Raw genomic sequence first — 14402 nt, 5'->3', positions numbered from 1 at the left:
TATGATCCAGTGGACATTGGTAATTTGATCTCTGGTTCTTCTGCCTTTTCTAAATACAGCTTGTACATCTGGAAGTTCTTGGTTCATGCACTGTTGAAGCCTAGCTCGAAGGATTTTGAGCATAATCTTGCTAGCATTTGAAATGAGTGCAACTGTAATTTGAATGCTCTTTGGCATTGCCTTTCTTTGGGATCGGAATGAAAACTGACCTTTTCCTAGTCCTGTGGCCACTGCTGAGTTTTCCAAATAAGATGGCATATTGACTGCAGCATTTAAACAGCATCATCTTTTAGGGTTTGAAATAGCTCAACTGGAATAGCATCACTGCCTCTTAGCTTTGATCATAGTAATGATCACTTGACTTCACACTCCAGATCTCTGGCTTTAGGTGAGTGACAACTTGTTATGAATTGTTTCCTTTACTGCTTGCTAGTCAGAAAGTGTAATCTTTGTTACTTATTGTCTTGTATCTTATATTTTTGAACATGTTTCATAAATATTTGAAAAGATGCATATTACCAAAGTCGTCTCTTATTTAGGTAAGATTGCAATTCTGTAGTTTTCATGAAATTCTCCTGGCTTTTTTTGTTTCATGTATTTTGATGGGATGTTACTAGCCACTGTTACATCTTCAATATAGAATGTGCCCATATAAAGTAATCCCTTCTTTCATCCATTTTTTTCATTAAATTCTATTCTTTTTTGATTTTAATATGACAACTCTTAAGGCAGAGGCCAACAAAAAAATAATTTATTTTTACTGGATAAAGATAATCCTTGTTATTTCATTCTAAGTGAGGCTCTTGTGAAATATCCACATACACAATTTCATATTTTGATTCAACTGAAAATCTAACTTTAAATAAGGGAACTTAGGTGCCATGTAGATTCTATTTTCCTTATTTTGGGCTGTTTCTGTGTCTCCTTTCTTTTTCCTATCTTGTGCTATGTGTTGATCAAGGCTCTTTCTGCTTTTTAAATTTTCTGCAAATTGTGCAAGAAATAACTATTTTATGATTTTCTGCCTTCTAATTACTCTTCCCCCTCCCCAACCAGATGTCCATTTCCACTATTCTAATGCAGTGCTAATAAGTTTCACCAGTTACCTCAAATACCTCATCTCAATACTTTGGACACATTTTAGCACTAGTCTTACTACAGCTCCCAGTGACATTCAACATAACTGATTAATCTTCCCCCACCCAACCCCATCCCTTATTCTGTTGTTTAGTCACTAAGTCTTGTCTGACTCTTGTGACCCCATGGACTGTTGCCCACCAAGCTCCTATGTCAATGGGATTTCCCAGGCAAGAATACTGGAGTGGCTTGCCATTTTCTTCTCCAAGGGATCTTTCCGACCTAGGGATCTTCCTGACCTAGGGGTCGAACCCGCATCTCCTGTTTGGCAGGCGGGTTCTTTACCACTGAGCCACCTGGGAACCCCAGTGCTTTATTCTAGGACCCTGCAGTTTTCTAAGTTTTGTTACTTCTTCAGCTACCTTTCTGGCCCCCTCCCTCCTCCTCTGTTCTAGACTCTCTCTTTCTCTCTACCACAGGTGATCCCACCCATTCCTGTGGCTTCAGTTACCTCAAACATGCCTGTGACTTCCAAATCTCCAGTCCATACTTCTACGAGTTCTAAACTAGTATGTGTAACTGTTGTTCTCTCAACATGTCCCTGTGATGTCTGACGGGCAATATGTCCACAGACAAGTCTACAACTTTCCTTCACACCAGCCATCTCCTTTCTTCCACCTCATCCAACTGCATTAATCTGTTGCTCAGGCCATAATAACCTGAGGGTCATGACTGGAGCTTTTTATCATTCACCCCTGACATCCTAACATCTTCAAGTCTAAATGATTCTGCCCCTGAGGCATTTTTGGAACTATTCACTTCTTCCTACCTCCACTGATCCAGCTAATCATCATCTCTTGCCTGGATTAATACCAGTCTCCCTGCTTCCATTCTTGCCCATCTAAAATCCATTTTCTACCCACACCCAGAAAGAGCTTCTTGAAAAATGTGTATCTGATCATAACCTTCTTCTGCTTGTAACCTTCCATGAGATTGCCCCCTCTGAGAATCAAAGTCAAACATTACACTGTAACCTGCAATACAGGCCTCATGATCTGGCCTGTGCCAACCACCCCATCCACTCTCATCTTCCTTGTTTATACTCCAGCCACCCCTTCCTTGAGTTCCTCCAAAATCCTAATCACCCGCCTGCCAAACTCCTCGCACTGGCTCATCTCACTTCTTCCATATCTGCAGGCCTGTCTCCTCCGTGTCACCCAGCTCCCAGCTCATACGTGTAAGTCCCCTCAGGGAGACTCAACCTAAAGTAGGCTTTCCTCAACACCCAAGTCACCCGCCTCTAATTACATGGCTACTTTGTTCACTTGTTTATGGGTTTTCATCCCTTAACATATAAACCCCTTGAATGAAGGGAGTTTGTGTGCTTTTGTCACCTTTGTGTCCTCAGTGACAACAATGCGTGGCACTAACCGTTGCTCAATAACATGGGTCAAGTGCAAATAACCTGATGTAGTAGGCATAGAGAGATGGAGGCTTCAGTTCAGCAGATCCAGATTTAAATATGGTCTACACCACTTACTAGACTGTGTTAGCAAGTTAGTCATTTCCCCCATCTGAAATATGTGGATAACAGTGGTATCTTCTGTAAGGAGCTGTACAGAGCTGCTGTAAAGATAAAATGAGAAAAAAGTACTGAACACTTGGCACTGTGACACACAATGAAAGCTTAATAAATACTAGCTAGCTAGTATCTACTTATACTAGATTATACTGTGATTATAGGTTATAGATTATCTAGATGAAATTATACACACACACACACACACACACACACTTTGGTGTTCATCTTCACTTGGTTTTATGGTTTTACTGTTTTGCCTTTGAGACTCCAATTTGTGAGTTCTTATCAATACCATATCTCAAGAGAATAATCTGAGTAATGTTCTCTGACTAGTTCCTAGTACCCCAGAATAGTCATAAGCTTTATAGACCTCTTTAAGTGATTTACCTGAAAATATAAATATTCCCCTCCAGTATAATATAGTAGTTTAACGCAGCCTCCATTCCATCTCCTTCCTCAGAGGTCTGTGAATAGTAAATACAGACAGGTCTACACAAATATCTCACGTTGAAAGGCCTAAGTAAATCATCTTTGTACTCATCATAAAACCCTGTGAGCACTGGTTAAAGAGGTAACCTCCAGTATGACAAAAACACACCCCTTTTAGAACACAAATGGCTGGAACAATTTGATCTTTATCATTTATTATTTTTATTTGGACAACTTATATACATATGTACAAAATACCTACTGTCAGAATCCTCTTATAATTTCATTTGATTTACAAAAATGGGACAGCAAAATAACTTAGGTCACTAATACTGTACAAAAATAAAACTGATTAAACAGTTGTAAAGATCAGTATCTTACAGTGTTACAGATCATTTATCTGTTGTGAAAGAACATCTCAATCTATCCAGAGTGATGAGTACTGTGCTAAATCTACCTGCAAACTGACAACTAATCAGTTTCTGTAATTATAACTACCAAATATAATTCTCAAAAGAAGCATGATGTAGGGCTACACCTTAAAGCCAGGGCATCGTTCCACAGTGGTGAAGGGCTTTCTTCTTCCCTAACCAAGGAGAGGAGTTCTCTTAACTCTAAAACTAGTAAATTTTCCAGAATATGACAACTACTTACAGTATTAGATAAAACAATTTCTCTTTCTTTTTAAACACCTGCAATAGTCTTTCAAAAAATTCAGTTTGGTTAAAAAAGTAAACAAAAATTACTATCCTGCATTTGGATTTTTTAAAGTTAAATCCATGGTCTTTTTAATATAAAAAGTAACTGTTTCATAGTTTTAGTGTTCAATGAACTCTAGTAGTCCTATTTGAACCATATCTTGATAGAGTAAATCTAATTAGAATGCTGGTTCCTGTTTTGTGACGTGTTAAAACAGGAGTTATCACAAAGAATAAAAAGCCTTGAGTTTATACGTTATATTATTATAACATATAAGAGAATATCAAATGTGAGTTCTTCAACGACTTGAAAAGGCAAGTACAACTTTTTTTTGGGAAGTAAATTGTGCATTTTTGTTTTAACAAGTTGCTGCATTTACATCCATCTAAGTGCTGGACAAAAGCCATATATAGATTTACTCCTGAAACTATAAAGATTGTCTTTCACTGACTTTGCTTGGTTTTCCTTCATTTCGTTCTGTGAGGGAAAGATGAGTTTGTACAAGTTAGTGGGTTGCTAGGCAACCCCAAACTCCTCACTCATTAAAAGGCAGCGTGCAGAGGATCACAAGCAGAACCATTCCATGAGTTCAGTAAGAAACAGGCAGCCTAACCTATTTCGTATGGAAGAACAGATGTCCTTAAAACTTATTTTGGACACAGAAATTAAAATTTGGTTTAAAATAAGCGTTTCAAAAATCTGAAACAGAGGTAGAAAGTGTTCTTTATTTTTCCTGACATGTTTTCCCGTGAGAAAACACTTTCCTTTTTATCCCATGGACTGATCCCAGTCCCTAATGTTAAAAGCAGTTCTTTTTATAGAACTACTAATGCAACTACATTGGTTAAACAAATCAAGGAAAAACGCCGTGCAGGTGATGGCTACTGTACTGGAAGTTGGAATCAGCTGTGACCCATGCTTGCTGCAGGAGCCCATACTGGTTCTGAACTGGAAACAAGCATGTAGCAGGTGAAATGCTGAGTTCACCAATAGGTGGGCACCCCAGGTTTACACAACACGTCTCATAGCACACGTATAAACTAGAGTGCACCATAGCTCCCTGTTTTAAATATCAGATAAAAGTGTCAGAAAATGTTTCTGATGAAAAAAAGAAATGTAAACATTTCCCCCACCATCACTGCTGACTCCCCTATTTGAGGTTTCTTCTTAATGATGAAAACTCAGTTCGTTTTTCTGACCACATAAAGGCCAAAATTATGTTATCAGATAAATGGCATATTATGGATGTAGTGGTTGAGGCCATTTTAGACACCTGGATACAAGATCTATAGTGGTGAGGCTACTGATGCAAAATGTAAAAGATACAGTGATGTGTTTTCATCCCTGCATGTTCCATGTGCCTTCCTTTTCTAAGAGAGACGACTCTGCAGTCTCCTCTGAAATCATTGTGGTATTTTCCCTTAGCACTCACTACTTACAGGGATGTATTATTTTTCTTTTCACATTTCACCTCCCCTTTTCTTTTTACATAACTCTTGCACCTGTTAGTGGGAGTTTTGTAGGAATATGAGATGGTAACCAACAAGGCTTTTCCCCAGAAAGCAGACGTTCCCAGAGCTAGTTACCGTCATGCACTCATTCAAATAAAACCCAACAGAGTCAAAGCCCTCCTGTTCATGGCATTATGGTACAATAAGATGAGGTTAATTAAAAGGATTGGAAATTTTGGAAAAGTTAATAGAGCTAAAATTCTGGTTTTTTTTTTTAATTAAAAAAAAACTACTACCCTCCTTCTCCTTCAGCATCTGTTGTATATATTCTGCCCTCACATCTTTGCCATTTCACAGGGAAACATGTACTGTAAAATAAGCAGATTATAATGCGTTTCCAAACAGAATGTCTGCTTCTATCCTTAAAGCATGTACTTAACTTATTCATCCTCTGCATTAGAAAATAAAAGTGCAGCTTATGTTCAAAAAGTACAATTCATACAAAGCAAGGTTTGAAAGTTCTGAACTTAGTGTAACCTTTCAAAGGTTTGTCTTGATTAGTATAAATTCAGACTGCTTACCCATTGACTATAAGTAACTTTTTTTGTTTTCAAGTCTTTAGATGACAGATCATGCTGGAGTAGATGTGCTCTTGCTTGCATAAAGACAGCTGTGCTATGGCGTTTTGTATCTCAAAAGGTAACGTGATTCAAGAGAGTGGTTTTGCTAAAGAAACCGAAGCACACTCGTCATTACATTAAAAGGTAAGAAAACAATTCTGAAAGACAGCAAGCAGAAAGGGCCCAGAATCACTGTGTGATGTCACAGGTCAACTCACCCAGTCAGACATATGTACACCAGTGTTGTATCTTTAAAATTCTACCCCAGTCTTGGCCTTACTCCCTCCCCCCACCCACCACCACCCCCCAAAAAAATTAAGGAGAGGGGGAAAAAAAAAAAAAGCATTTGCCTTCCCTCCCACAGTCAGAGACAGTTCAGAGCTGCCTCTGTAAGGGGACCAAGTGTCGACTTTGATCTCAGGCTACAGTGTGCTTTTACAAACAACACAGAGAGAGGGAAATTAGACTGGAGACCAGAGAACAGCAGCTTCCTATGCTGGCGGCACACCTCCTGGGGGCCGTGGTTCCCACGTGTCTGTCTGTCCGCTGGGAGTAGTCTGTCCTTCCAGGTCTGTCCCTCCCTGGCTGAGGTGGGCAGCACCTCACAAAGGGCTGGCCAGCGCCTTTTTGGATCGCTTGATCATGCTGGGGTGGAACTCTGTGTGCCGCCGGGCGTGCTTGGTCAGGTGGTCGCTCCTCATGAAGCGCTTCTCGCACAGCGGACAGCGGAACTGCTTCTCCCCTGTGTGGGTTCGGTAGTGGCGAGTCAGCTCATCGGAGCGGGAGAACTTTTTAAGGCAGTCTGGCCATGTGCAGGGAAAGGGCCGTTCACCTAAGAGGAGGGAATCAGGGACAGAGGTTAAAGGATCTGTCACCAAAACGCTCCAGGCTGGTCCTGGTGGACTACCTTATCACCATGACTCAAGGGATAACGCCTCTATGTTCTGGGCTGAACTGTCTCCCCTATTCAGAGATCAAAGTCCTAACACCCAGTACCTCAGTCAGAATGTAGCTGTATTTGGAGACAGGGTCTTTAAAGAGTTAACTGAGGTTACATGAGGTCATCAGGTTGGGCCCAAATCCAATGACTGGTGTCCTTATGAGAAGTGGAGATTAGGTCACCGCTTCACACAGGAAAGGCTATGTGAAGATGCTGGGAGAAGGTGGCCATCTACCAGCCAAGGAGATGGACCTCAGAAGAAACTGGCTCTGCCAACATCTTCATCTTGGACTCCTGGCTTCCAAAACTGTGAGAAATAAATTTCTGTTGTTAAAAGCCAGGGGCCCCCAACTTCTGGGCCATGGACCAACACCTCCTGTCAGATCAGTGGTGGCATTAAAAGGTGCAATAAATGTAATGCACTTGAATCATCCTGAAACCATCCCCACCATCTCATCCACGGGAACCATCTCATCCTTCATGAAACCAGTCCCTGGTGCCAGAAAGGTTGGGGACTGCTAGTAGGGCGCTCAGTCTGTGGAACTTTGCCATTGCAGCCCTAACAAAGTAATACCATGAAGAAACTGCTGAGACTCATCTCTGTTAGGTATGAGCTTATACCCAGTGGATCCCCAAAGAGCCTTGGAGACTACAGTTTCCAGTTTTTTTCTGTGCTGTTGCTGGTTTCATGAGTTCTCTCTGAGGAGTCAAACCTTAGCCCTTGCTAAGTTTCCTAGCATTGTAGAGATGGAAGAGAACAGAGCATCTCTAATCCAACCAACCTCCTGCCAGGGGCTGGCATCTCCCCTCAAGTTCCTGAGGGCCTGGCCATTCAGCTTCTGCCTGAACAAGTCTGGTGGCAGAGCCCCATATATGCCAAGGAAGCCTGCTTGTTTCTGAGCATCCCTGTAATAAACCGCTTACTGATGTGAACCTGCCTCCCTGTGAAGGCCATATTTCAACCCTAAGAATTAGTTTGTTCCCTCTGCCACATAATAGTCCCTTAACTATCTGAAGACTGCCATCATGCCTTTCTCTTTTCTTATCTGGATGAAATAATCCCAGGTTCTTCTATATTTCTCATAAAAGAAGAACTCACATTATTCTAAAATAATGGCAGGGATTGCTTGGTGGTGCCATGGTTGAGAATCCACCTGCCAATGCAGAAGACACAGGTTCAATCCCTGGTCTGGGAAGATCCCACATGCCATGAGGTTAATAAGCCCACAAGTAATGAAGCCGACATGCCTAAGAGCTTGTGCTCCACAAGCCACTGCAACAAGAAGCCCATGCACCGCAATGAAGATCCAGTTCATTAACAGCCCCTAGAATTGAGGAAATGCCCAGTCAAAAATAAATAAATCAAAATTTTAAAATAAACTAAAATAATGACAAAGTATTATTACGAACAAAGCTAGTGGAGGTGATGAAATTCCAGTTGAGCTATTTCAAATTCTAAAAGATGATCCTGTGAAAGTGCTGCACTCAATATGGCAGCAAATTTGGAAAACTCAGCAGTGGCCACAAGACTGGAAACAGTCCGTTTTCATTTCAATTCGAAAGAAAGGCAATGCCAAAGAATGCTCAAACTACCACACAATTGCACTCATCTCACATGCTAGTAAAGTAATGCTCAAAATTCTCCAAGCCAGGCTTCAAGCAACATGTGAACCATGAACTTCCAGATGTTCAAGCTGGTTTTAGACCAGAGATCAAATGGCCAACATCTGCTGGGTCATCAAAAAAGCAAGAGAGTTCCAGAGAAACATCTATTTCTGCTTCATTGACTTTGCCAAAGCCTTTGACTGTGTGGATCACAATAAACTGTGGAAAATTCTGAAAGAGATGGGAATACCAGACCACCTTACCTTCCTCTTGAGAAACCTGTATGCAGGTCAGGAAGCAACAGTTAGAACTGGACATGGAACAACAGACTGGTTCCAAATAGGAAAAGGAGTATGTCAAGGCTGTGTATTGTCACCCTGCTTATTTAACTTCTATGCAGAGCACATCATGAGAAACGCTGGGCTGGAAGAAACACAAACTGGAATCAAGATTGCCGGGAGAAATATCAATAACCTCAGATATGCAGATGACACCACCCTATGGCAGAAAGTGAAGAGGAACTAAAAAGCCTCTTGATGAAAGTAAAAGAGGAGAGTGAAAAAGTTGGCTTAAAGCTCAACATTCAGAAAACAAAGATCATGGCATCTGGTCCCATCACTTCATGGCAAATAGATGGGGAAACAGTGGCAGACTTTATTTTTCTGGGCTCCAAAATCACTGCAGATGGTGACTGCAGCCATGAACTTAATAGACGCTTACTCCTTGGAAGGAAAGTTATGACCAACCTAGACAGCATATTAAAAAGCAGAGACATTACTATGTCAACAAAGGTCCATCTAGTCAAGGCTATGGTTTTTCCAGTGGTCATGTATGGATGTGAGAGTTGGACTGTGAAGAAAGCTGAGCACCGAAGAGTTGATGCTTTTGAACTGTGGTGCTGGAGAAGACTCTTGAGAGTCCCTTGGACTGCAAGGAGATCCAACCAGTCTATCCTAAAGGAGATCAGTCCTGGGTGTTCATTGGAAGGGTTCATGTTGAAGCTGAAACTCCAATACTTTGGCCACCTGATGCAAAAAGCTGACTCATTTGAAAAGACCCTGATGCTGGGAAAGACTGAGGGCAGGAGGAGAAGGGGATGATGCAGATGAGATGGTTGGATGATGTCACTGACTCAATGGATATGGGTTTGGGTGGACTCTGGGAGTTGGTGATGGACAGGGAGGCCTGGTGTGTTGCGGTTCACAGGGTCACAAAGAGTCGAGCGACTGAACTGAACTGAATGACAAAAGTGCATGTACAGACTAACGGCTTCCCATGAATTCTCTCACTGAATTCTTACGTGCCACCCCATGAAGGTGGCCCACTTTACAAATGAGGAAACGGGCTTGACACTCGTCAGTGTTTCCACATCCCTCCCATTATGGTTGCTCTCCTCAGATTCATGCTCCTGTTTCCTTGTCCCACTTAAAATGCAGCGAAGCCTCGCCCTCCAGACATGATCAGGCCAGCACTGGGGGCCTCCTGCCCCCTAGACTGGCAGGGGAGAGTCTGTGTCCACGTTTGTGAGGAACACACACAAGCAGAAAGGCAGAAGGAGCTGCTTCGGATGAGAATCACTTGCTCTTCTTGTGACTGTTACCCCCACCAGCTCTGGGTACCTGCATCCCTGCTCCTCATGCCTTTCCAAGCACAGCCCAAAGCAGCTACTTCACAGACTCAGGGCACAAACTCTGGTTTCCACAAAAGTCTCCAGACACTCCTTAGGTAGGTGTGAGGAGTGAATATTGTCTCACTCCTGTCCCCACCTTCTTGGAACCCAGAGAGAGGCTCAAAGGGCTGGGAGCTGCCCAGTGTGGCGCAGCTGAGTCATCCAAAAATGATTCCTTCCCCCAGCTTCTCCTAACCTGTGCCAGAGATGAGAAAATAATGAGAATAACAACAAAATACCGCTATCACCTCTGTGACAATCTATACATGACTAAGATTTTATTTGCTGCTCTCTAAGCAGAGCAACAGTGACCGTGCCATGTACAACCTACTGCTCTTATGGGAAACTCAATGTGGGCAAAATGAATTTTTATACACAGATTCACTATACAAAGGTCGAAGTATAAATATGTCCCCCCTGAGCTCTAAGCTGAAAGCCACAGCTGCCGAAGGCCATATAGCAAGCCTGTGCATTCCCAGCTCTACCCAAGGCGGATGATGTGCAAGGAAGGGGCTTCAAGCCGAATCCTCTGAAACACCAAAGACATGGAGTTGAAAAGGACAGTTTTGTAACTTCTGTTGGATTAAAAAGAATTTGTACCCAGAACTTTTGAGCAAAAGGCAAAATGCAGGTTTTATCAAAACCCAAAAAGTCTGAGCCTCCTGGGGCAAGGACAATGTCATGTCTGACTTTCGTGCTACCTGTGCTGCCAAGCTTTTAGTAAATGCCTCAACTGTGCACTGAGTCTTCTCATCCTCCAGGTCTCTCATAAGACCAAATCCTGCTCAGAATTTCCCAGAGCACGGAAAGATTTCTGGGCTTTTTCAGAATCAGACAGCAGCAAAGTCCTCTCTAACCTCAATGAAGACTCTATGGAGAAGTGTTCTTTTAAACATGTTACATTAAAAAATATAATGAATAGTTAGAATTTACAGCATGAAAAGCTGTAAAAAAAAAAAAAAAAAGAACAGAACGGAACAGAAACCCCTCTCTCTGTTCTCCCTACACTGGAGCCCTCTCTCACTGCTTGATGATCTGGTGGGAGGGAAGTGATGACAAGGAAAAGCTCCGTGTTTTCTCTATGCTTGTCAGGACAAATGCGCCTCACAGGCAGTTTCCTTGAGGGTGTGGTAATGTGGTTTAGTTATTCACTGGCACGTGTTTCTTTCAAGTGCATCATGAGGAGGGATTAATTTATTTGAATGAATCTGTGTCCATTGTGGGAAAAATGGGTCAGAAGACCACTCCAGCATGTGCTAAGACTGGAAAAGAAAAAAGGCATTCCCTGTTTCAGCAAGATGGAAGTGACAGTCAGTGGAAAATTGTCATGAAGCCTGAATCGGCTATGTGTACTGGAGAACTACTAAGTATATATGTTTATTGCTTCACAAACATTCTGAGTGTAATCAGGGTCTGCTTCCACTGCCTTCACTTTCGTTCTGACTTCTGGCTGTCCTCTCTTTACTGCCCCTCACAGTAGTCAAGTGATTGTTCTCGTTGCTTCTAACCCAGGTACTGTCCTTGCCCTAACCTCCTTTTCCCTGAGCGCTTAGGAGAGAAGAAAGCCACCCACAGGGCCCAGAGCAAATCAGAGCCAATAGTAGCCTTTGTTAGATTCATGTAATGTGTATAATTCAAGCTTACAGTTTCCAAGCATTTAAAAATAGATCTACTTGGAAGTGAGTTGCTAGTCTAAAAGCTCTAGGATTGTTTTGATTTTTCTTGGATCCTTTGGAAAAGCATTAGGGGCTTTTGGTCGATGATCTAAATCAGGAGTTAGCAAACTTCAACCCTTAGGTCAAGTTTGACCTGCTGGAATAAACATCATCCTTATACTTAGCTTTTACCAATGGTTGAAAAAAAAAATCAAACAAATATTTTGTGACAGGAAAAAGTCATATGAAATTCAAGTTTTCATGTCCCCATACAAAGTTTCATTGGAACACAATTATGCTTATTGTTTATGTATTATCTATGGCTGCCTGTTTACTTGGGCTTCCCTGGTGGCTCAGCTGGTGAAAAATCCGCCTGCAATGCAGGAGACCTGGGTTTGATTCTTGGGTTGCAAAGATCCTCTGGATGAGGGTATGGCAACTCACTCCGGTATCCTTGCCTGGAGAAACCCCATGGACAGAGAAGGCTGACTACGCAGTGCTGAGTGGTTGTGACAGAGACTGTATGGACCACAAAACCTAAGATATTTACTATCTGGTCCTTTATAAAAAGTTGGCTGACCCCTGATTTCAACCTGCAGGCCTGATTCTCTATCTGGTATACACCAGAATTTGTAAATGTAAATGTCTTCAGGAATCAAACACAAAATAAAAGTGGGTGAAATGCCCAGTATATTAGACTGTATCATAGACTGTAGAGGAACCTGGAGCCAACTGGGGAATGCTTTCCACACAGAAAGGCATTCAAACTCCACATCTGATAAAACACTGTGCCAGCCAAGCAGTAAGCAGGCAGGGGACTTGAATTCTTCTCGATGATTTGCAATTTGCAGCCCTTGGAAATCATCCACCTCTTCAACCTGGTGGAGAGTTTGCATACAACCTACTATGGGATGCATTTCCGCATGTTAGTTAATGATAGATACACGTTAAGGTATCTGGAAAAATACACGTTTTGAACCGAGGAAAGTATGGAATGAGGAAATCAAACATAAGAGGAAAGAGAATTTAAGGCTGAATGAGACCGGAGATGATGTGCAGAGAGGGAAGGATGGGCCTCAGAGGGGCTGTGATTTGCCTGCATCCTGCAGCTGGGGGTAAATCAAGTCAGGCCCTTCCTTTCAGCTCAAGTCTAAGATGCCAGAAGAAAGGGTAGCCTTCTTTATATAGAAAAAAATCATATGGTAAAGCAACAATTAATTAAACAATATTTAAACTTATCTTTCATATTAATGAGAGAATCACCATCCTCCTGAGGGGCAGGAAATAAAAAAAAGACATGTACAAGACTAGTGCTTTATTTCTGGCCTTCACAGGAAAACACACCCAGAGGCAGCGACACAATAAAGTCTGCTTTACTGAAGCAGAGCTGTTAACAGCACAAGTTTCTGTGTGTTCTCATTATTTATACGCCACTCCCCTCCCCTTTCAGCAACAAGCTAAGTGCTTACCACTGACAGACTCAGCTCTGAGTATAAAATACACTGGATCGAAGTGGCTACTGAACACTGCACCAAACGAGTAGAAGATTTTCTTTAGAGTCAGGTCAGGCCTCTAGAAGTCTTCTGGGCCTCCAGCAGGTTCAAGAGAAGTGGAGTAGGGCCTGCTGGCTATGCACTTGCCAACTTGATGGCTCACTGCTTTTAGGAAAGAACCTCTACCCTACCTGGTGATTGGCTGACAATGCCAAATGAGGCTTATTCTTCTGTGCAAAGTTGTGAAATGAACAGTGCTGAGTGTTCTGCATAGAAGGTGAAAGAGGACAAGCTTGGAGATTGCTAACTGGATACATCTAACCCTGTTCAGGCTCCCCTGAGCTCAGATGGGCAGCCATTGAGGTCCCAGCCTGGATTCTCAACCCTCCCCTCTCTGGCTTTCCTTCCACAATTCCATGGAAGAGCCAAAAATGGGCTAAACTTAATTGACACAAGAGGGTTAAAAACACCCTGATACCTGCACTGCTTTGAGCAAAAGTAACTCAGTCTAGTAAAACAAATCTAATGGAATCAGGCCTCTTTTTTGAAACAGAATTCTAAAACTGCCAATTAATAATCACAGCATCATACAGATGTACAAACTCAAGGCTGTTTCTTGAGGAAAAATAGTGTTTTTCATAATTACAAAAAAGCAACTAGGATTCCAGAGATAAAAAGATAATTTGATATTGGAAAATCATAATGATATTATTCCTCATTTTAACAGGCTAAATTCACCCCCACTTACCCTTACCCACACACACACATCTTGCCTTGCCTTCAAAAATGTAGAGTGGTATTTGATAAAATTCAACATCTATCCTTTTTTTTTTTTGGAAAACAAAATCGCTCCTTAAAGAATAAAAAATATAGATACAAACCTTTCCCCAGCAAGGTCAATAGTAAAAGAAGGTACCATTCCCACTAAAGTCAAGCTCAAGGCAGGAATAGATTCCTGCCCCAAACACTGAATAACAGTTATTCAAATATTATTCAGGAAATGCTACTGAATGCAATTAGATAACAAATTGAGAAGTAAATTGTGGGAAGGAGGCGGCGAAATAAGAATTACTTGCAACTGATATAACTTCCTTTTTGAACAAATTAAAAGGCTCCTCTGTCCATGGGATTTCCCAGGCAAGAATACTGAAGTGGGTTACTGTTTCCTTATCCAGGGGATCT

The 14402-nt window shown here is 41.9% G+C and overlaps 1 protein-coding gene and 1 long non-coding RNA gene across 2 annotated transcripts in view; both read right to left on the bottom strand.

Moving 5' to 3' along the window:
* LOC138432647 (uncharacterized) overlaps positions 1–3124 on the bottom strand; it is a 77915-nt gene extending 74791 nt beyond the window's left edge. The window contains exons 1-2 of the long non-coding RNA XR_011253929.1: positions 3047–3124; positions 2618–2703 (exon numbers count right to left, since the gene is read on the bottom strand). This is a non-coding gene — a long non-coding RNA (uncharacterized lncRNA). The remainder of the gene's footprint in view (positions 1–2617; positions 2704–3046) is intronic.
* A 162-nt stretch (positions 3125–3286) lies between these two features.
* Positions 3287–14402, bottom strand: part of KLF9 (KLF transcription factor 9) — a 28780-nt gene continuing 17664 nt past the window's right edge. The window contains exon 2 of the mRNA XM_069574095.1: positions 3287–6690. Within this exon, the coding sequence (XP_069430196.1) occupies positions 6461–6690 (230 nt within the window). The 3' untranslated portion in view covers positions 3287–6460. The remainder of the gene's footprint in view (positions 6691–14402) is intronic.

Source organism: Ovis canadensis, chromosome 2 (genome assembly GCF_042477335.2).
Source record: "Ovis canadensis isolate MfBH-ARS-UI-01 breed Bighorn chromosome 2, ARS-UI_OviCan_v2, whole genome shotgun sequence".
Taxonomy (NCBI): domain Eukaryota; kingdom Metazoa; phylum Chordata; class Mammalia; order Artiodactyla; family Bovidae; genus Ovis; species Ovis canadensis.
Note: the sequence above shows the minus strand (reverse complement) of the source record. Positions and strands in the feature narration are given on the sequence as shown.